At 41.0% G+C, this 22,893-nt stretch overlaps 1 protein-coding gene across 1 annotated transcript; it reads right to left on the bottom strand.

The window, feature by feature from the left end:
• Positions 1-677: 677 nt before the first annotated feature.
• Positions 678-22,206, bottom strand: aclya (ATP citrate lyase a). Its single transcript, XM_080043699.1, has 28 exons — positions 22,101-22,206; positions 19,393-19,574; positions 17,496-17,618; positions 15,073-15,135; positions 14,771-14,961; positions 12,002-12,081; positions 11,305-11,435; positions 9,766-9,884; positions 9,048-9,184; positions 8,893-8,954; positions 8,674-8,791; positions 8,089-8,243; positions 7,100-7,193; positions 6,349-6,490; positions 6,044-6,212; positions 5,478-5,582; positions 5,181-5,377; positions 5,014-5,095; positions 4,805-4,915; positions 4,329-4,456; positions 4,124-4,217; positions 3,846-4,000; positions 3,612-3,762; positions 3,378-3,521; positions 3,039-3,152; positions 2,854-2,936; positions 2,394-2,470; positions 678-2,270 (listed from the first exon to the last, which is right to left on the bottom strand). Exons 2-28 carry the CDS (start codon positions 19,549-19,551, stop codon positions 2,176-2,178), a joined length of 3,279 nt encoding a protein of 1,092 aa, XP_079899825.1. The 5' UTR covers positions 19,552-19,574; positions 22,101-22,206; the 3' UTR covers positions 678-2,175.
• Between the last annotated feature and the right edge of the window lie 687 nt (positions 22,207-22,893).

Here is a 22,893-nt window from a genome sequence, read left to right as displayed (position 1 = left end):
TGAAATGAAAATCCATTCACCCAGACCATTTGAATTTCGTTTGAATAGAGTATTCAAATGAAATAGCATCATGACAGAAGAATTTTCATGGCAGACATTTTACATTAAAATTCCTGATTGTGCAGGGGAATGGTCCCTATTAGTGTTCTTGCTGTTGTGTTGTTTGATGAATGTATCTGCTGCATTGTTACGGCTGTAGATGTTTAAGGCTGAGCTAATTATATCAACTTTACAAACTGTTGGGTAGTTTAATCTGTAACAAAGCATCAACGTCATATAATCATGGTGTTTCTATCGTCCTGTGAGAACCACTTAACTCCACAAAGGTCACATAGTAAGACAATGTCATAAAAGAACACTTCCTCCTTCCTTTTATCACATATAGGCCTACATTCAAATTTAAAACCAACATTTTGAGATACATGGGTTTCACTTGGCAGGAATGGAAAATTGCAATCTGAAAGTAAATGATATCTGATCATATCTGTATAGATCCAGAATTACTACAGATTTAACCATTTATAAAGTGGTCTAAAGCATGTTTGCATTTACCTCGAACTGCCGGAGATTAAGGGTGTGCAGAAATGTTTATGTAAGGTAATCAAACACCTGAATTCTGAACAATTTAATCTATAGGCAGAAGGAATACATAATAGATAACACAAACACATATTGTAATATTATATTATGTTTTATATTACTCAATAACACAGTTGTCAACATACAACAAATCGGTATAGAGGCATAGAGGCACGTTCAGTTCACATTGAAAGCAGAAACATTGGGACAACGCTGGTGAGGTTTCTGGTTGTCCGCAGACTTTTTTTCTCCAGTTTTGTAACATTCACAGAAAAGATGGTACTGGTGATGGCTGCCATACATTTTCTTTCATACCTCGTTTATTGTGGGGAAAAGTACATAAGGTTTTTGATTGAGTTTTTTCTTGCACTCAAGAGTCTAATAATTATAATCAAATTGTCCGCATAAAGATACTCTCCAATCAAACTCTGAAAGGTGTGTCAATTACCTAAAAGGTGAGACCTGTATCTTATCAATAGGTTGAGCATGTACTATCCTTTTAAGTCCTACTCTAATACAGACATGTAAAAATAGGATGACATAATAAACATCAAATATATTAAGACGGAACATATTGATCATGAGAAAATATGATAGCAATTAACTGTTTAAATTATTTGCCATCTTACAGTGCCAGCAGAGTTATTGTAAAATTAATTCAATGTATTGCAATGGGATTAGTGCATTGATGTTGTTTTCAAGACAGAGTCGACCCTGTGAATATCTAATCTTTTTGTAGCCAAATTCTCCTGAGAGTGTTTCTATGGGTGCACCCTGGGGCTTTTGGGAAAAATGCACTTATGCACTTTAATAGCTGGGGAAATAAAACACATTAAAAGTTCCATGTTTTTGTCTTGTTTCTATGACTAACAGCACTGACTTACATTAAGTCTCTTTCAGAAAACACTCCCACACATTTTTCCTAGGGAGAACACCTGCCAGGAATGACTCATAAAAATAAATGGTCCCGAACGCCACAGAAAACAGACTTTAACATTTCAAGTCTGCCACTGTGTATTAAACATGAGCGAAAAATCTATAACATCCTCGTACCATTGCCATTTTCACTATTAATACACCGTTACATAAATAAAGCTCTGATCTACAGTATGTTCTCTTGTTATAAGCATTATTGCACTACATGTTCAACCCATGGTTCAACCTCTTGCAGCAAGCTCACAATTTTCAACTGGCACAATGAAGAGAGCTGCACGGAGACACAACAGTCCTGTGATACAGACAAACATGCTAGGTTAATACAACAATGATGTAATATCTGTGGCTAAATAACAGTGCTCCCCTTTGCTATAGGAGTGGTTGTGATAAATAGTTGAATATTGCCTCACATGTATAACCGACTGAACTCTAGATCTCCCTAACACAGAACCAGACTGGAGCTTGACAGTTTAGCATTTTTTTTTTTTTTACTAATATTCACAGAACTGCAGCACTTACAGGTTTTCCCAAAAACTAAAACATACTCTCTTACAGTATTTGCAATTTACAGCTCTATTAATAGTAACATTTTCCCTATGGTATGCCACTGCTTTGGGTTGGCAGATCACAGTACGGGCGTGGGGATATGGGGAAGTCCCTCTACATGGACATGTGTTCTGGCAGCACATATGAGATGTCGTCCCACGGGTGGCGATACAGACCCTGCTTCAGCCTCTTCTGGTCCAGGTAGTGTCCTAAAGGAGATAGGAAATTGGAACGGATTGATTTTTTCATACGAGGTAGATAGGGGTTTTTGTCACCTTGCACATATTGCCATGGCAGCGTGCATGCTTTAGTAGCCCACGGGAGTGACTCACCAATAAATCCCATGCTGCGTCCCAGGACAAAGATGCCATTCAGAGCTCCAATCTCCACAAACTCGTCGGCTTCATCCCTGTCGCAGACATGACGCAACAACAAGTTATTAGAGCTGATGAATTTAAAACATGGCTGGACGCAATTTAGGTATACTACTGCTTACGTACAAACATATTGACCTTAAAGTGCAGGCTGATTCATGTAAGAGAAGTTTCGGAAAAAAAAAATGTTGTACGGACAAATATTTTATGTCAGTTGCAGTCTTCACATACACTCCCACCTTTTTATCATAGCAATGTATAAAACAGGCTCTAAATGACATCAGGGCATTATGGAGAAGAGGCATGAAAACAAGGATCTGAGTTGTCAAACTGTTCAGTTTCTATATGGCTTCAATTTGGAAATGTTGCTGTCTCTATTTGGTCTTAAATACTGGATGGCTAGTTTTCATTGACTCACCGTGTAAAGCCACCACAGGTCCTGAGCAGGTCCACAAAGGCCACGCCAATGAAGCCATCCACATTAAGGATCAGGTTGGGTTTCTAATACAACACACAGGGAAAATAGATCATGTAAATAAACAATGGTGCATGTCATTATTTATTTAAGACTGTGAATGAAAGGACAAAGTGATTAAATCTCACCTTAGACGTGGTGATCTTCTCCACATCTAGAGCGTAGTCCAGCATCGCGCTGGAGGGGAAGTTCTGCTTCACAAAGTCCTTCAAGATCTGGACTCTCATGTCTGGATTGTTGATCTGAAGGAAGCACCAATATAAAACATTTTCATTTAAAATCTTCATCTCAGTTCAATCTTGTTTTACTCAAACTCTATTACTCGACACATGCTTTTTCTAGCCCCAAAGCAATATTGGCCCTGTAGTGTAGTTGCTTTATAGTAGGTTTATAATAACACTTTGACTTAAATCATTCTGCTGCTGTCCACGCTGGATACACACATGCTAAGGTGCTGTGCCACTCACCGACTTGACCCTGTGTCCGATGCCCATGATCAGCTTGCCATCCTTCTTCATCTTGTTGACAAACTCCATGGGCAGCATGCCGCTGTCGAATGCCCCGCTGAACTGCTTTGCAGCAGCATCCAGGGCCCCTCCAAAGCGGTCGCCCTGGGGAGTGACACAAACCAAAGATGCTCATGGTGACCTTTTGCAGGTGAGTAAATCAAGTACACGAACCAAAGGGTTGAATTGCCTTACAATGGTGAGAAGGCCGGAGGTGAGGCTGGAGATGAGATCTTTGCCAGCACGAGCACAGACAATGGTGTTGTGGGCACCGGAAACAGCGGGGCCGTGATCAGCAGTCACCATCAGGCACATCTCAATGAACTGGCAGGCATACCTCGGCAACCTGCACACAAAAACAACGATTGTTTTGTAGTGCAAGGATTTCTTAAGAGTTTTTTTTTAGTACTTTTTGGTTAAGAGACTGACCTCCTTTGGAACCACAGCAGGCCCAGGGTTCCTCCTAGGCCTATTTCTGACTTGAAGACCTCAGTGATGGGCATGCCTGCGTAGATGAGCTCCTGGCCCCTCTCATCACAGATGCTGGTCATAAAGGAAGCCGGCTTACGGATCAGACCCAGCTCCTGCAGGGGCAAACAGACGGTAGAAGAAAACTTGTGAACTAACTCCATGTAGTCATTGTGAGCCACCTGTTTAGTTTTTTAAAACAATAGGATTTGTTTCATGTTAAGCAGGCATATACTCACTCGTGCCCAAGAGTAATCCATTGGCACAGTGGGTGGGGGCATCTCTGCAGCCGGCTGAATAACTCCTTTGGCAACAAGGTCATCATAAACAGATCTACACGGAGGAAGAAAAATGGTAAGATGAAATATGACAAGATGAATACATACTAACAAACTCATCTGAAATTGTCACCAAGTAATATTCGTGTGGGCAGGGTGCACTGACTTTATGATCTCTCCCAGCTCATCAAAGCTCTTTGGGACGAAGGCACCAGCTTCCTTTAAAGCTGTGTTCTTAGCCACCGCGGTCTCAGATGCCTGGTTGGCACAAGCTCCTGCATGACCAAACTGAACCTGGAAAAAAATGGATCAGGTATGTGTACTAGTGTTTTCAAGCAGACACATGATCACACATGCAGTTTTTAAATGACTAGTTTATGTATTCACTGATGTATTATATAATGGAACTTTATTGAATTGACTGAAGACTTTAAAGCCTTTCTATTTAGTTGATTTAAACAAAAAAAAATTGATTTGTTTGCGCTAAACACCTCATATATTCTACTTTATGTCTATTTTAATGTGACTCTTGTAATGCATGTACAGTAATTGTATCACTTATTTCTTGTATGAAAGGTGCTATACAAATAAAGTTTATTATTAATAATTTAATCTCTCATTACTCCACTCCCGTCCCCTCACCTCTGAAGAGAACATGGTGGCACAGGTGCCGATACACCAGCACACCACTGGCTTCGTGATCCGGCCCTCTTTAATAGCCTGGCAGATGGTGTACTCCTCTGTGCCTCCAATCTGTACAAGGCAAAAAGACAGATACAGGATGAAGCAAAAATCAATAGCAGTTTAAAAAGCTGCAGTGAGCACTAAAGTGTGTAGAATGATTTCCTCACCTCTCCAAGTACAACAATCATCTTTACTCCCGGAGTGTCTTGGTATCGCAGCACATGTTCAGTAAACACAGAGCCTGGGTATCTGCACAAAAGGTCCCAAGATTACACACCAATTCAAAAGGTGCCATGCGTTTTAATGCTGTACATAAAAAAAACTAGTAACATACCTGTCTCCACCAATGGCCACACCTTCAAAGACACCATCGGTAGTGCGGGAGATGATGTTGTTGAGTTCATTAGACATGCCGCCTGAGCGCGACACGTAGGCCACACTGCCTGGACGGTAGAGCTTGGAGGCCAGGATGTTATCCAGCATGCCGCCCGTGTTACCGATCTTGAAGCAGCCTGGTTTGATTCCTCCGACCTAGACGAAAACACAACCACACACACACACATGGAGATTTGCTGGCTTGCTCAGATAAAAAAGAGAGTGAAATCGTGGACAGTCTAATAAGAAGACTAACGGTTGCTGGTCCGATGATTGTAACACCCTTCTCATTTGCGACCTTGATGATCTTCCTGGTGTGGGCTTCAGGGATTCCCTCGGCTATGATGGCAATGGTGCGAATCTGAAAAATGAAATAATAGAAAGACGTAACATTTAATTTTTCAGCTGAGGCGCACTATGTAATTTAAGGGGAGGGGGGATTTGTTTACATTTGAAGAGCCTGCAGTCAGTTCACAAAATATATTTACTCTACATGTTATTCTAAATATTGAATAATTCTATCATCCTATATCAAAACAAAATGATTTTGAGGCTCCTGGGACCAAATGTAAGACTAGAATATGTTCGTAAACAAGACTGTGGGACCTGCTGATGTAAACAACAACAGTGACACAGTACATTTTTTAAGTAGCCTTCTAGCTTCAAATAGGGTTCCAGGGATCACATTTTCCTGTGAGTAAAGTCTGTTTATCCAGTTATGAGAATATAACTTCGAAAATGTTCACTCCTCTGACACACCCAAAAGTTACATAGTGCACCTTTAAATACTTTGCATTAGTCACAAGATGACGGTGCATTCACCTGTGGGTACTGCATGGTCTCCATAGTGCTATCGAAGGCCGAACGCAAAGAGGCGAAGCTAATGAGCACGTCCACATCGGAGTGCTTCTTCATGGCGTCGCTCATGTTCTTGTACACTGGGACGAGGATCTCTTTATGGCCCCAATAGAACTTCTGTTTGTGGTCTCCCCTGAAAGAGCAGCCACGCAGAAAAGGCATTTGTCATGCACGAAAGAACGTTGCTTACTTAAGAGATTTTTTTTTATTACAATAAATGTACAATTAAGATCCATTACACCCACAGTCGAAGGACAGGGCGCACTTACGTAAATGGGTAGACCATTGCTGCGACAGATGGCTCCTCTCTGGAGCAAACATAGTCAAAGTCCATCATACCCTGCACTGCCCGTGTCTGCATACCCCACACTATGGACTTGGTCTGTTTGCTGAAGAGAGTAGTTGCCTTGGCTACAGGACAGAAAACAGCTGTTATATAGAAACTGAATTTCTTCATCTATTACCTGTGAACCTCGTCTCGATAAAAATAAAATGCTTTTAGATGTAATAGAACCAAGAAGAAAGCAAATGATACATAAACTGTATTAAATTAACAAGTCACACAGGTGCACATGAACACAATGGACACTAAAACCACTGAAAAAAAGTATTCTGATACTGAAAACAGGTCACCAAGTATTTTTAAGCCAATGAGATATCAATATCAAAAAGATTAATACAGTAGACGAGGTGTGTAAGCCCTATAAAGTCCATGAAGCTTCAGATGTCTGGGATTCTACACAGACAAGTTGCCTGTTCTTAATTTGTTGTTGTAAGATAAACAGTAAATACACGTCTGTAAAATGCAGTGTGTTGTATGTCTGATAATGCAGTTTTCCCATTTTTACTGAGTTTGGATTGCAGGGTCCTCCTGCTGCCCAAAGGGGGAGCTGTAATACTTCATAACTCAACCATGCATTAACACAAGACTTCTATCTACCATACTGCCCAGCAGTGTCCATGTCTGTCTGAAAACACAAGGCGTCAGCAAGCATTCACAGTGCAGTGGTGTTTTCTTACCAATAGGAGCTCCGGTTTTGGCCTTTTTTGCTGGTGAGCTGCTGACTTTGGCTTTGTTATCAGAGAAAGAAGCAGTCCTGCTGGATGCTGGAGTCTGTAAATAACCAAGAAATATATAAATCAATTAGAAGTGTGTGTAGTGTACCAATGAGGACAGAAATGATGATGAAATTAATAGTAAAAAAAACACTGGCAAAACAGTGGTCCTTTATAGTTTGATGGTTCCCTTAAACCACCAGGTTATCACCTGCACACAAGTAACACAGTGAGTGTAGTGTTCTTCATGCCATCGGCTACATAATTAGAGTTTTGTGAAGGAGTATTGACTTGATTTTAGTGCGTTAAGCTTCAGAGGGGACATTTTCATTCAATTCGAAAAAACAAAAGCTTTTACAAAAACTGGTCAAATAATTTCATAAAAATGCTGTATTTTTGAGAACTTTTACTTTGTAATACTCTAGTTTATTTGTATAGTGTATTTGAGACAATTCCATTTCCACATTATCTACCACTACATTTGAAGCAAACAGGCCAAAACTTGCATGTATGTGCACATATGCACAAACACAGACACACACAGACACACACACACACACACACACAGACACACACTCACTTTGCTCGCTGAAAGCCTATGCACTGCACAATCTTAATGGATGCCTTGGGGCCGTCGCAGTGAGTTACCGACTGTGGTCTCACGACTATTTGAATGGGAGCAGTCCACAATGCCTTGAAATGCTCTCATACAAAAGAACACTGGGCTTCTGATTATCTGGTTCACTAAAGACAGTAATAAACAGAGGCTGTTGTGGCATGCAAGTCTTCAGCTTACTCTGAAAAAATACTATTTCTGACTCTTCACTCTTTAGCTAAACTCCACCACATTATTGGCGGAATTTGATGATGTAAATCCCCTGCACAGTGAGCAGTGAGCATTAGCAGCATCACAGCAGCCCCATTCGTCTCCGTGGAGATATCATGTGTCATACCGATGTGCGGCCGCTGGAGTTGAGGAGGAAGTTGGCAGTGTGGGCAGCGGCGGGAGGCTCGTTGGGGATTGGTCGGTGGCCCAGTGCCATGCCCACAATGGCGGTCATGTGAGTCTCTGTGCCAAAGACGTGGATGGGGATCCCAGTGGTCTTGCCTGTGAGGAGAAGGCAGAACTGAGTTAAAGGCCTACTTCACTGGTTGGAATATGAAGGTGTATTGAACTCGGAGATCCTATTTAGTATAAATGTGCAAAAATTTTAAATCGGACCATCTTAGCCTGAGAAAAGGCAGAAAGAGTGTTTTATGGTCTCGCTGTCTAACCCTACAGTTTCCTTCTTGTGACATCACAGTAAGGGTTAGGATTAACAGGACAGCTGGGCCAAGGGAAGACTAAGGGAAGACTGAGGGAAGAAAAACCTCATCCATTATATTATAATAGTTATTTTATAATGATAGAACGCTGGTTCCGTATGGGTGAAGTATTCCTTTAAGTCGGCAGGTTCATTCAGATAAGAAAAAGGTAAGATTGTCATACTTAGATGATAGAGGTATAAATCAGTGTAAAGTAGGAAAGTGAAACACACCAACTTCTCCCATCACTCGGAGACCTTCCTGGTAGTTGGGGCCTCCACGTCGGACAAAAATGGTGACCTCATGCTCCTTTAGTGGACCCTGAAAGTCTCTGATGGCCCGAACAATCCCCTATAGCAAAGACAAGGATATGATCAGTGAATATAACATGATATGCATTTATTGACTAATATAAGGGCTGCTATAAACAAACAGCATCTGATATACTATACCTTGAATGTTGCTGCAACATTTGTGAAGTTTGCAATGCTTCCGCCGATGATCAAAACCTTGCCTGGAAAAAATTATGATAAAAGCAGAATTGTAGGATTTGTTTTTCTTCTTTTTTTGAGAAACACTGAAAGTTTCGACATAGCATTGTTCCTACCCTCACGGTGCTTCTCTCGTGTCATCAGAGAAAGGATGGTCTTGGCGTAGTCGTAGGTCTGCTGTTCGCTTGGTGCTCCTGAATACTCCCCGTAGTTGGCCAGCTCAGTGACGCCCCCCAGGTCACAGATTGTGTCACTATTGGAGTTTTAACATTAGTCACTCACACACACAGAGGAAAAAAGTAAAAGCAGATGTGTATGTGTCATGTCTGGTGGTAGCCCAGCTTTCCGGCTACAACAATGACACATTGTTTCGGAAAAAAATGGGATGGTCGCAATGCATTTTCTTCCCCCATGTGTTTTGAATTAATGATTTACTGTAAAACAAATGAATAAATACACAACAACTTAAGAGGGCACAAAGGGAATAATCAGTCACAGCTGATGTCTGCATGTCACGCTTTGTAGCCCAGACAGACGGCAGCGTTAGGGAGACGCGGCTCATTCCTCCAGACGCTCACTAAAATGGAAACAACTAAGAATCCAATTTAGCTGAAAGCTGAACGGACAGAGTCTAAGCTGCTGTGCCATCAGTCTAACTACTGCATTAGTGGCAAACTCTCCGAATGCTTAAACCCAATTATGTGTAGTAGAATCAACAAGACAAAGGAGAAAGTCAAGGGACAATTCAAGCAACCAGAAGAAAAATATCCAATTGGAATTCAGATTCAAGGCTTCTGGTGTCTTATTTTATTTAGGTCGTTTTTTTCAATGTACCTGTACACCACCGAGGCACCTCCTCCTGCTACCATGGTCCAGATGCGGCCTCTGGGGTTGAGCAGGGTCAGTTTTAGGCTGGCACCACTTTTGGCATCAAGATCGGCAATGTAGGCCTCCTGAAAGCAAAATAAATGGGAGACATGAGAGAAAGTTTCTATGAATGCTACAGTACATAGGCTGTGGTGGGGGTTGTGTGTGATCTCAGCCCCTTAATCAGTGTTGGACTTACATAAGCACCTCTCCATTTTGGCTACAATTCATTACCAGTGCTTGTGGTGATTTTAAAGGAGCTATTAATTGGATAATTTTATAGAAATCTGACGAGCGTTAGTGGATGTGATGTGCATCGGTGGTTGTTTGTGACAGTCAGGAACACAGCAGGTGGCTGAGAGTAAAAAAAGCTCCCAATCAGATGTGCGGTACATCTTCACTCTAGACTCACAGCAGTCCAATTAGACCGGCCCGTCTGTCACACAGACAGTCTGTCTCCAACAAGCTCCTACATGCATCCGCCAAAGATAGAAATATTTCCTGTATAAACAGCCATTTTATTGAATATTTTTTTAAATTATATGTTTATTATTGAGCTCTGTCATGTAGGATATTTAGATTAAACTGATGAATTTGGAAAGATATTTAGAATACCTTCAAAATACAGCGTGTGTGTGATGTCACTTCGAGCCTAGTTTCTAGAAAAAAAGGAAAATAAATCACCACACAAATTGTGGTCTTTTCTAACAAAGCATCTCCTCCATCTATTTACGGTGAACAGGTTTTTATAGACAGCTCTCTGCCCAGACAACCTTTACTTGAGGATGTTCCCCTGTCTCCATAGAATGAGTCATGAAGGCTGATTAACAGCTGTGTGTAGATAATGACCATCCTCATTATAACCACATGGGGCAGCTGTGACAGGGGCTGCAGGTAAACCCCCTGAGAATGTGTCTACCTATTCTCTATAACACTGATATTTTCTACCATACTTGATAATAATATTATTTGAAACAGTCTTGAGTTCCTTTTCAGAGTGGTAATTTACTAGTGATGGGACCGGTCCAATACAATATCGGTATCGGCTCACATATGGCTGTAATCCACTTATCTGACTTCAGACTGACGCCACCGATCCACGTACCCATCCAAATTCCATTCCATATTTTTTTAATGTAATTAACTAGGAAAGAACATTCAATTGTAAGGCCATAGCTACATGATATAGAACATTTACTTATTTGATTGAAACCGTTCAAAGCAGGTAAAATAAATGGTAAATGAATCACCACCAACAAAAAGAAAATATAATAATAATCATGATATCGAACACTATCGATATCGGCTTAAACCCAGACATCAGAATAGGATCGGAACTGAAAAATGGTGGATTGAGTAGTTTTTTGTTATTTACATCCTACTGTAAGCTCTTTTCCTCTTTTGAGATCAACACCAGCTGTTTGATGCCGACTGCTTATAAGCGGATGCATTGCTCTCTCTCTCTCTCTTTCTCTCTCTCTCTCTCTCTCTCTCTCTCTCTCTAACCTCTGGATAGGCCTCTCTGCCGAAAGGTGGAGGGAACTCCACGTCGCCCCACTTGGACTTGCAGAGGTAGTCAGCTGTGGCATCAATCTTTGCTGCCATGTCCAGCACGTAAACGCCATCTTTTGTGACCACTGAGAAGAAAGAGAAGAAAATAAAGTTTAAAAATCTATACGCCAAAAACCTTACAAACACCCACCTACTGAGATTCACCATGTTAGGTTCTGAACTTTAAATAGGTCATTGGAGAAACAATGCTCATCCACAGGTGACCACAACCTTCCTGTTGTCCCAGCAGGAAATGGAGATGGGACGGGGGTGTGTGACATCAAAGCAGCCCTGATACATCCACAACAACAGCTGCCACAGGGCATGTACTGGTTTCCCAATTAATCCATTATAAACACGCGCTTCCTTCATCAAACAGCAAGTGCCTGAATTATTGAACCGTTTCCTCCCTCAGTGTTAAAAATGTGCCAGAATCAACTTCTACCTCTTGGACCCAAGATGATGTTTCATTATGCATTGATGATGTTTTTCATCTCAGCTTTTCCTTTGATGTCCTCTTAACAATTTCATAATCTGATCACATATTTATGAATCTGTGCTGGAATTAAATGCATATGCCATGAGAAAGGCTTGTTTAGGACACATCACATACATGTATTGGGGATTGGAGAGCAAAACAACAACAACTTACCCACTGGATTGATCTCCAGGTATGTGAAGAACAGGTCCTCATACAGGTTGAAGAGCCCAACAATGAAGCTGGCCAGGACCCTGCAGAGAGACAGATTAAGATTAAGCAGCATAAATACAATTATTTGTATAACGATTCCGTGCTGGCATGCAATAACGACGGCCTGAGGGCATAACTGAGATTTCCCTGGAAAGTGCATGGTGGTGTTGACTTGTTATTTGTTCTGCTTTCTGGACCACTCTCTTCTTCCAGACAGAACATAGGGCTTGTATCTGGACTCAAGAGGTACAAGAGAGGTATGTGCAAGTGCAACTGGTCTGAATTCATTTAGTTCTTTAGGCCTTTTTGAGTTGGGGATGGGTATTGTAGTGGATGTTTTTCCACTAAGTAGGTATCTGTTACTATCTACAAACATTTAGAAGAGAGTTGAGAAGACCTCACAATATATTATATATATTTTGGGTCCAATGGACTGTGGGTTTCTGGTTGTTCACATTACAACATAAGCAGTTACATTAACGCTGAATGTAATGTATCTGCAACTACTTCGAAAATTGTCTTGACTCTTTTTTGCAAACAGACTTTCCCTCAGGAAAACAATTATTATAAAAAGGCATTTACTGTATATAATCATGGGCAGTGCAATTTAATTTCCCTGTAGAAATAACGCGTGGTGATACAAGCAAAGCAAAAAGAAAAGCACGGCCATAATTTTTTTTTCCACATAATGTAGTTCAAACCATGACAAACGACAGGCAATGTCATAGATGGATTATTAAGGCTGGGCTGGAGAGGAAACAGTCCACCTGCAAATTAGCTGCAGAGCGCTTTGCTGTAGAGGAGGAAAAATCTAATTTACTCCCGCCTCCTTCATGTGTCAAAACAGAGCAGTGAGGAAGGAGTGGGGGGTTGCTGAAGAAGGAGATGGTGTGTGTGTGTGTGTGTGTACCAGGGCCGGCGGTAGCCAGGGGCCAGGGGGGGCCGTGCCCCCCCAGATGTGAGCTGTGCCCCCCCCAACCAAAATTTGAGATTTTTTTTTTTTTTTTTTTTTTTTTCCCCGATAGTGGGTCTGGGTTTTTTCCCGACCCACTATCGGACGGAAAATTTCGTTCGCTGTCCAAGAAAATGTCAAATAAAATTAATTGGGTGGGCAGGCCTGCCTCCATCCACCCGCTTATAGGCCTAGTGGTCACTGACACTGCCTGGTCAGTGGTCAGCGTTGCCAGGTCCGCTTTTTATATGCGACTTTGGACTTTTTTCTCAAGAGCAGTCACTGCCCTGGGGGGCCCCCTCCAATAAAACACTTACATCACAATCATTTATTTTATATATATACACATTATGTTGTATATAATGTATATTATATGTTATTCATAAACATTTTGGAGAAAAAAAAATAATAATAAATAATCAAATTTCCCACACAGCAACACTCAACGTTTATTTGCATATTGTGTTCTACACAATTCACAGTAAATGTGCCAAAAAGCAGACGCAGAGATCTTACAAGGGCAAAAAATTTCGGCTCGCGCGCTCTGCGCGCGCTCGCATCTTCGGTCTCCCTGCCCAGTGTGCCCACCCAAAATTTCTACGGGCCCCCCCAAGTCTGACTTTCTAGAACCGGGCCTGGTGTGTACTGTGTATAGGCAGTATTTTGCTTTCCTCTCCTGCCTGTCACTTGTGAAGGCAGCTCGGGGCCTTTGTAACCACGCCAGCCTGTTGTCTGGACTCCCACTGGCCCCCCCCCCTTGGAGAAAAAAAAACTGGGACTGAAACCCTCGAGTGACTCAGCTCCCCATGTCTGAGGAGGTTAAGCTGGGGGTTGGCAGAGTGAATTCTGGGGCAGATTCCTCAATGTCAGCCAAGACAGCGAGACAGTCGGGGCCAAAAAGTGCCTTTAACAAGAGCACTGCTGAGATGGATGGATAGGACTGGAGGGGTTGGAAGGGGGGGGGGGGGGGGGCGAGCCACTGTTTCGTACCCATCAAAATAAATGGACGTGCTCTGAATGTGGCTGTAGAGTAAAACAGGAATGGGGGTTGGAGGCGGTTGGAAGAGAGGAGGGAGTGTGTCATTTGTCTAATGGAAACCCTCCACCCATCTCCTCCCCCCTCCCACATTTACTGCCAATATCAAAGTGCTTTTTTTCTTACGTCACCGTTATGTCGCACTGTGTTCTTTTTTACTCTGATGTTCAGGAGTTTAATATTATAAAACGCAAAACTTTTTTCTTGGCACATTTTTCCACTGTCTTCTGATATTGAAAATGTCCCAAATTCTACTTAGCACACATTGTTTGGAAGGTACTGAGTTTACAGCTTCAAAGTAAAACCTCATTGGAAAATCTGTTTCTCATGGAAATCATGCGGTCTCATTGAAAATGGTTTGCGCATAAGAGCTTCAATAATTAACTGCTAATATTATGTGGGCTATGAGATTGAATATCTGCCAAAAAGCTAGGAGATCGGGACTTTTATCACAGAGCTCTTGGTTTAAATCTATAGGAGGAATTTTAATGTACGAGTCTTCCTCTATATGTTTTTATCTATGTGGTCTATCCCCAGCGTACACTATGATACCAGCAAAACACTAACTAGAGCAGCAAAAGTTGCCAGTGTTGAATAAATACGCCTCTGACACAGCTTCGGGGTCAATATTATGCCGTCAATATTGCATCTTCTCCCAGTATTTGTTCCACTCTATATTATTAACACAGAGCTAAGGTGTAGCACAGAAACTACAAATACTTTTTTTTTTGTCTTAACTCACGCTTTCTTGTCGTTGGGGACGTGAGTCAGCAGTCCATTCTTCACAGAGTCTTCGCTGATCTTTTCATCCACCCCTATTAGCAGCTTCTTGGCCTTGGCGTCCACATCTCCCACATCCACTCCTCCCTCGTGGTGAAACAGCACATAGTCGCCCTCCCGGGTGGCGTAGATACACAGGTAGAACTCCTCCTCCTGAACAATGGAACGTTAAGAATGACACATTACATCATCAATAATAATTTTGCACCATCACTGTCTGCTACTAGTGTCTAGTACATAGTAGGTGTGTAACGAGTGATTCACCTGCTTGTGGGCGACAAATGGCTCGATGAGGAAGTTCTTGAGAATGCCCTTGGCTTTTCCAACCTGCGGATCATCGATAAATAATAATAATAAGTTAATTAATAAACAGTAAGGAGCAAAACAACGTACTATTAGCATAAACTCCCTTGGGTTGAACAAAAGACGTCACAGCAGCTCAATGGTCTACAGATTGTTTCCATATTAATACATCATCCCCCACACTTCATTGTAGACTTACTTATTAGACTAGGAGGAGAACGGGATCAAAGGTATATTAGGTAACGTGCAAAATACATTTAAAAAAAAGGACCAACACTTAGCAAAATTAAATTGACCTTTATAGAAAAGAAAAATCTGACAGGTTGAGAGGAAGGTTAAAAAAGAAAAATGTGGTCATGCCCAGCGCACACAGCCACAGCTCATTTGGCGCCGCTGTCACCGTTCCTCTGTTAAAGGCCAACAGGCACAGAGAGACCAGGGACCAGCTGAGAGAGCGGGGGACAAAATTATACAAAGAGGAGAGAGGGAGGGAGTTGCCATTTTGAAGAGTGTGAATAAAAAAGGGAGGTTGATGATGTGTGAAGTAAAAAAAACAGAAGAAAAAGAAAGGCTTTCTTCCTGAAAAACCCACAAGGGACTCTGGGCAATTCAGACAAACCAACAGATACCGCAATTACTGCCTCATGGAGCCATAATGAAGTCACACTCTGAATACAATTTGTATGTGAAGGATTTAATTTAACCACTTATTTTAACATTATTAGACAAAATATTAAATGCTGGTTGAGTGAGGCATAGTGGGGTACGTGCAGCATAGGACAGCAGTGACAGCAATGTGTTAAGAACAAGTGAAAAAGGAAGGAAGTGTAATGTGTGTACTGAAAATGAAGCTATTAGCAGCCACTGGTATCTGATCGGACTAGTTCCTCTGATGTTTTCATGATAAACTCGGTGTTTAGTTTAAAACAAAAAGACAAACTAGCAGTCAAACAAGACACTAACCTTGTGTTCCAAATCACATACTTTTTTATTTTTACTGTAATACTTAAGTATGCTGGTTTGCATACTACAAAATGCAATTGTATTTATCAGGGCATCCGGGTACTTTTCGCATGTTTTGAGACATCCTAAATCTTTTTCTAGAATAATAAATAGTATGGAAGTAGGCCATGGGTATTGGAACGAAGGTTTTGTGTGAACCAAGAGTCTACAGCAAGGTGCAACAAGCTACATGCTAATATCAGCATGCTAACAGGCTGCTGATAACATAACATTATATTACATTACAATTCGGCACCACAAACAATATTTCATTATAATTTTATAATGTTTCTTATAGCTATTAAATAGCAAGATGGATGCATCGATTAACTGATTTATTTTACTTAAGTGCACCTTATGCATTTAAAGTTTAAAAATACACATTTGTCAACAACGTATTTCTCATGGTTATTAATCTGCATAAAACGTTAACATTACTGCTACTATTTTGAAGACGATAAAGATAACATACAAGCTGACAAAACTGTTGTTCCCGACTGTCCACATTACAGCTGTGGCTTCATTTATTCATATTTACTGCCAGTGGCGGCTGTTGACAGTTTCACCTCATCAGTGAAGAGATACATCTCTCGGCTATCTCAGACACTGACACTCTTCTTCTCCTATGCTTTATGGACCCTCCTAGTCTCTCCGTTGCTCGCTTCTTGCTTTATGAGGCGAAGCAGCATCTTAGTTGGCAGGGCGATGGATCTTTTTGTGCCGCGGTGATGCTGAATGGATAGACGGAATGACTGTTTATCCGCGAGCAGCAAGCGCTTCAGCTGAGTGGACCCATTTACTAACAGCAGACTGATACGGAACCTAGTCAGCAACTCGGGCAGCTTTTTAGGCATTACACGTCAGGCAAAAATAAATGCACACAGAGATACATGCAGATATGCTTATCAATATTACTTTGTGTAAATGTGTATGTGTTTATATATAGGATATAAAGTATCTGGTTGTGTGTATTTATATGTTTTATTTATATAGTTAATTCTTATTCTTTAATTAGTTTGACAAAGGATGCTGGATTTATGTATTTATAGATATTCCACAAATATTACATTATTCATAATAGTTCATAATTATATAGGGTATTTGTAAAAGAAAGAAAAATAAGCACACACAAACCAAATGTATGAGTAGAGAACGGGCAAGGGAGGGTGAAGGAAAGGCCAACAGGAGGAGGGTCAGAATAGAGCTCCGGTATATTATTGATTCAAGGCGTGTTCAGCAAAGTGCAGCCCTCTCAAACAGACGGCTTAAAGGGTAGAGGTAATTGGCTGGGTGACAGAAGAGAGGGAGGGAGAGGGAGAGGGAGAGGGAGAGGGAGAGGGAGAGGGAGAGGGAGAGGGAGAGGGAGAGGGAGAATGACTTACTGTGGTCTCTTGCATGAGGCGGGTCTTCAGCCATTCTCTGACGCCGTTCAGGTCCAGGTTGACCCCGACCAGACCCAGCTTCCCACGCCTTTTGATCAGCTGGTCTGGCTTCACCACCAGCCTCTGGAGAAGCAGGATAAAGAAAAAATAGAAATGGTCAATTTTAGCACTGTCAGTCACCTACACTAACCATTCGCTGAGAGGCATTCAACTCAAAAGCTGTCCACCACAGTGCATTTTATGTTCTACTTCCAGGATGAGGTCATGATTGTTTCCAAGTTGTTCCATTCACAGCATGGCAACATCATTTACAACATTTATTTTGTTATCAATTCAAACAATTCTAAAATTGACAGTTAACATAAACTGCTCTCTGCTCTTGATAAGTTTTCTTCAATAGATCCACACAAAATTGATCTGCAAAAATGATGATCATTTAGGTGTTTTGAACTGTTGGCCCCAAATAAACAAGCTATTTGAAGTTTGTTTTAATGGAGCAATCGATTCAGCGATTAAACAAGGCAATAACTGTTAGGAAAAGGATCTAGGGCTGCTACTAACGATTATTTTGATAATCGATTAATCTGTCGATTATTTTCTCGGTTAATCGATAATTAATCGATTAGTATTTTGGCCCGTACAAAGATTTTGATCAATTTTCCAAAGCCTATGTTGACTTCCTCAAATGTATTTTTATGTCCAAATCACAAAGATATTTCAGTTTACTGTCATAATAGGATTAAAGAAACCAGAAAATATTCACATTTGAGAAGCTGAAATCAGAGAATTTGGACATTTTTTATTAAAAAAGTACTTGAAACGATTAATCGATTATCAAAATAGTTGGCGATTATTTTAATAATCGATTAATAATCGATTCTTCGATTAATCGTTGCAGCTCTAAAAGGATCATTTGCTGCAGTTTCATCTCAACACACAGACATGAATTTCTAGGGTTAAAATGTTTAAATTCATATCACCAAAAAAAGGAATCTAGCACAGAACAGAACACGTGCAAGGACAAATAAAACAAAGGCACAATGTATTTGCAGCTATTGACTGATGTTATTTAGTGAAGTTGAGCTGAACCTCTAAAAGATACATAACTTCCATCTGACGCAAAAGCTAAATTACAGCCAACCCAACCCCCAAAGGACGTAGTCGCTTCCTCACTTGCAAGTCCGATAAAGAGAATGACTTATGACAGTGGAGCCATTAGTATCTGGGTGCTCGCCAGTGAGATGGCTAAGGGTGAGCGTTAATGCAATTCCCTAATCAATCCTACCGCAGCGCATATCTCCACATATCTGCCCTGCACATCCTCCAAATACCTGCCAGATAGAAAAAAAACCCTTGAGGTAGACATAGCGGGGAGAATGACATTTTATCCTGCAAGATGACTCACAGACTAATTGAATTAACTTCTATAACAGCACGACTATGTGCTATTGCTTTGGCTATGAGGAGCGGTGAGAATTGAGAGCATGGCAATGCTGTGAAGAATAGGATATGAAGACTGATGTGTATAGTGCACCTGGAGAAGTGTTTGTGCAAAGAATACTACCCTAGCTGAACTCTGACCTCCCTGTTTTTAAGATTAATTAAGAATGGAAAAGGAGAATTTTTACATTGTGTGTTTTTTTTTTTTTTTTTGCATTTCCACCTTGTTACTGGGAACTGCTGGGACATTGTGCTGTCTGTGACATCAGCTAACAAGCACCAAGAGACCACTCTGCTAAGACCTAAGTAATTGTCTCCATAAAGAAGAGATCATGTTTCACAATTTAAGGGAGACTATGCTTAAGGCATAAAAAAGGGGCATATAAAGGGGCATATAAGTTTTGCGACAGAATAAAATTGGACTTTATCATCTGCATACATTCTTATCCTGCCTCACCTCTGTAAGAAGCCATGGGTGCTCTTTGGCCAGTTTGTCAAAGTCGGTGTCAGGCGTCACGTTGGCATAGCGGAATCTGTTCTGGACGGCCGCCGATGTGCAGATGTGCTTGTAGAGGAACTCCTTTCCCGTCTGCTCGGAGATGGCTTTGGCCGACATGACTGCTTAGAGGCTAGAGCTGCCTAAGAGGACAGGGTAGATGTACAAAGATGGGAGATAAAACAGATAGGCAGTGAGATTGATGAATACAGAGCAGCAGAAATAAAAGGACAACATAAACAAGGAAAATAAGGCAAAAATAGATTAAAGGGCAGCATTCTTTGTAACCACTTTCTGAATTCATGCAAGTTCTCCTTTATAAACGAGCAAAACCAAAACACACCACATTTGACGTATGCTGCTGTCAGTCAAGAAACGGTCTGGTAATCATGTAATTGACAGCCAGCTCCCTTGTTTGGGTTTTCTCATGAATTATGGTAAAGACTGAGGAGAAAAGCTGTCCGACCTAATGCAAATTGAACTGCACACAATCAAGAGCGACCGCTGGGAAATGAGATGACGTAAAAAGTGCAGATTCAGGCCTCCTACTATCCTTTTGCAAAGTCTCATCTTTCTTGTCCGTCTCAGACAGCGAAGCCGGTGGAGCTGAGTCCAACACGGTTAGCCTCAGTTTGTTTGACCTGCACGATAATGAGGTAATTGGCTTTAATTTACCACTCAAACAATTTGGCGAGCACTGCACAGACTGCAGTGACTGGACTAGAGTCACCATCCTACAACAACTGCATGTTAAAAAAAGCTACACAAGATACAGGTTGTTCTGATGTTACCAATTATTAGCAGCACTAGAAAGCAGCATAGTCACACACACTTGCAGTGATAAGAAATAGATTTTTTTTTTCTTGTGAAGAAATAGTGACCAAAGTAAAGAAAGAAATTCAATATCTTGTAATAGCATCTATAGATTTTACTGCTAAAAGGGAGGAGTATGTTACCCTTTACACTTTGGACATGAGCTCACAACAAGCCACAATCAGACCAAAGCCACGTAAAAAGGTGAATTCCACCATTTATGAAAACTCATAAATCAATCTAGAAAACGAAACGTAATTTTACCAAAAATCTATAGAGCTTTTTTTCTGTGACGGAGCAGTGCAGAGGGAGCCACAACATGGAATCATTTTTCTTCAATGACAAGAACAAGAAAAACAGGAAAAATGTATTGTGCTGTCACTCAGAAAGACGTCACATGCATGCAGTTGGCCTACGTTAGGATTACTGCTTCACTATACCTATTGACTGAAGTTGCCTTTCAAACACGTAAGCAAGAATTATACTGTACGTGTTGAAAAAAACACACATTGCTTTCCCCCACCAAAGTGAATCTATTCAAAACTCAACACATTCTAAAATCAAACGTACATCAGTATTTAAAATGTGGCTCATAAGGCTATAACATACCAATGCTTTCACCAATTACCATCCATCCTAAACTGAACCATAAGACCCACTGTGTGACATGTAACCTTGCCAAGGATGGCGTATACCTACCTGGCTGCTCTGTCTGTGTCTTGCTGTGTGGTTCATTAAGCTAAAAGCCCTGATATTGGCTCTAACAAGGTCTCCCCCTCACCTACACTGCAGGCCTGGCAGATATTTCTTAAATGGATTAATGGGACTGTCAGGGACTGTCAGGGACCATTCTCACTATTGATCATCGATGTCCCCAAGTCACCACAGCTCTGGTTCCAGGACCAGGAGAATAAACGTTTATCCAAAGTGCATCCAGGATACATATATCATTACCCACTTCACTTTCTCTGTGCAGCTGACTGGCCAAAGGTGTTAAAAGGTGGAGTCTGCGATTCTGGAAAAAATGCTTGTTGTCAATTTTTGTGTTTGTTGTAAAAATCAGTAAACATCTCCTCACAATCCCCTATTGATCGTACTGTGCATTGAATAACAGGTATGTGGCTAGCTACAGTGAACCCACTTTGTTTACATGCACTTTCTAGGCTGTGTATTAACACCAGATTTTTGCCCACAATTTGGAGAGGTAGCGGATCATTCTCCAGCTGACTACACCTTTAAATGTCACTGCTGCTTCACCACACCAATAGCCTAATGTCAGTTCAGATGAAGCAGAATAATATATTTTTTTAAAGTGGATAAATGGTGACTGGGTGGATGGAGGCAAAAACAGGCACAGATCCAACTCAGCACAGGAGGAAACAAGACTATACATCACATGAAGCAGTGACAGAACATTTCATAGAAGATGAAAGTTGTAGCTTCAACTTTTGACCTAGGCTACTTGTCAAGAAAATCCTGTCTGACTTTGCATAGTTATTAGCTCACAAGCAAACTGGTTCATTCATTTACAAAGCAGTCAGACAACAGTACTATTATTTTTAAGCATATGGCTATTTAAATATCCGCATCATCAATAAAAAATAAAAATAAAAATAAAAATTCAAACATTACTCAGACTTCTAAATAACTATGATGCAACGTAGCAATACGTCTACAGGTTTCACTTGGGTTGTGGTGGACTGAGCAGTCCAACTTGTTTTAGATTTTTTTAGAGAGAGAGAGAGAGAGAGAGAGAGAGGGACGCCGGCAGACAGGCAGCCTAGACACTGAGAGAAAAAGTAAAAACGCTCATTATAATTAGACTACAATAAACAAATGATGTAGCCTAGGCGTACCTTGTTTTTCTTCTTCCTTTGACGGCTCTAGGAATATGTCGTAGTTGGATTTATTTCTCGGCAGGTCCACTCTCGCTGTCTGTAGTAACCAGTGCTGCCGGAGAATGGGGCAAGCTGAGAGTTTTGTCTCCATCGCCCATCTGCCGATAGGCTTGGCTGATGTTTCCTGCCCTGTGATTGGTTCCTGGGCACCTTGCTCTATTGCTGCCTTCAGGGAGAGATTGGAAGTATCGGAAACGACGCAGCGGGACACACGAAAATAGCTCAAAATGGAAAATATGAAGATAATGGAACATTTATTTTATAGCCTATACAAGTTACACGTTTCTTTACATACTTGGATGTTATAGCCTACAAAACGTATGCATTTATACACAATTATTCCACGTTTTGAATTATTAGGACTAGGCCTATATAAAATATATCTATATCTATCTAACCTGTAATTGACTAGGCATATTGTTACAGTGTAACATACAACAGGTTATATGTTTTTTTAATTAAAGTACAAGATGCACCACAACCATAACGCAAGAGCTTTAGTTTTGATCACACGTAGGCCTACTTGCATTTTCACACAAATTTCATTAATAATTCTTGGGACTTATACGAAATAAGAAATTCCGGGGAGCACTTGAAGGCATCATTAGTTTCTTCCCAATGCTCTCACACACACCCATGCACACACCACTACAGAGAAAACAGCGCAATGGTCCGCCGCTCACGGTGATTGGTTAACAGTGATCTTTATGTACATAGTAACCAATGAGGAAATATCTTCATAACTAACACT

The sequence above is a fragment of the Ammodytes marinus genome (genome assembly GCF_949987685.1).
Source record: "Ammodytes marinus genome assembly, chromosome: 16".
NCBI lineage: Eukaryota > Metazoa > Chordata > Actinopteri > Uranoscopiformes > Ammodytidae > Ammodytes > Ammodytes marinus.
The sequence above is the reverse complement of the archived record's forward strand: the minus strand, read 5'-3'. Positions and strand labels throughout refer to the sequence as shown.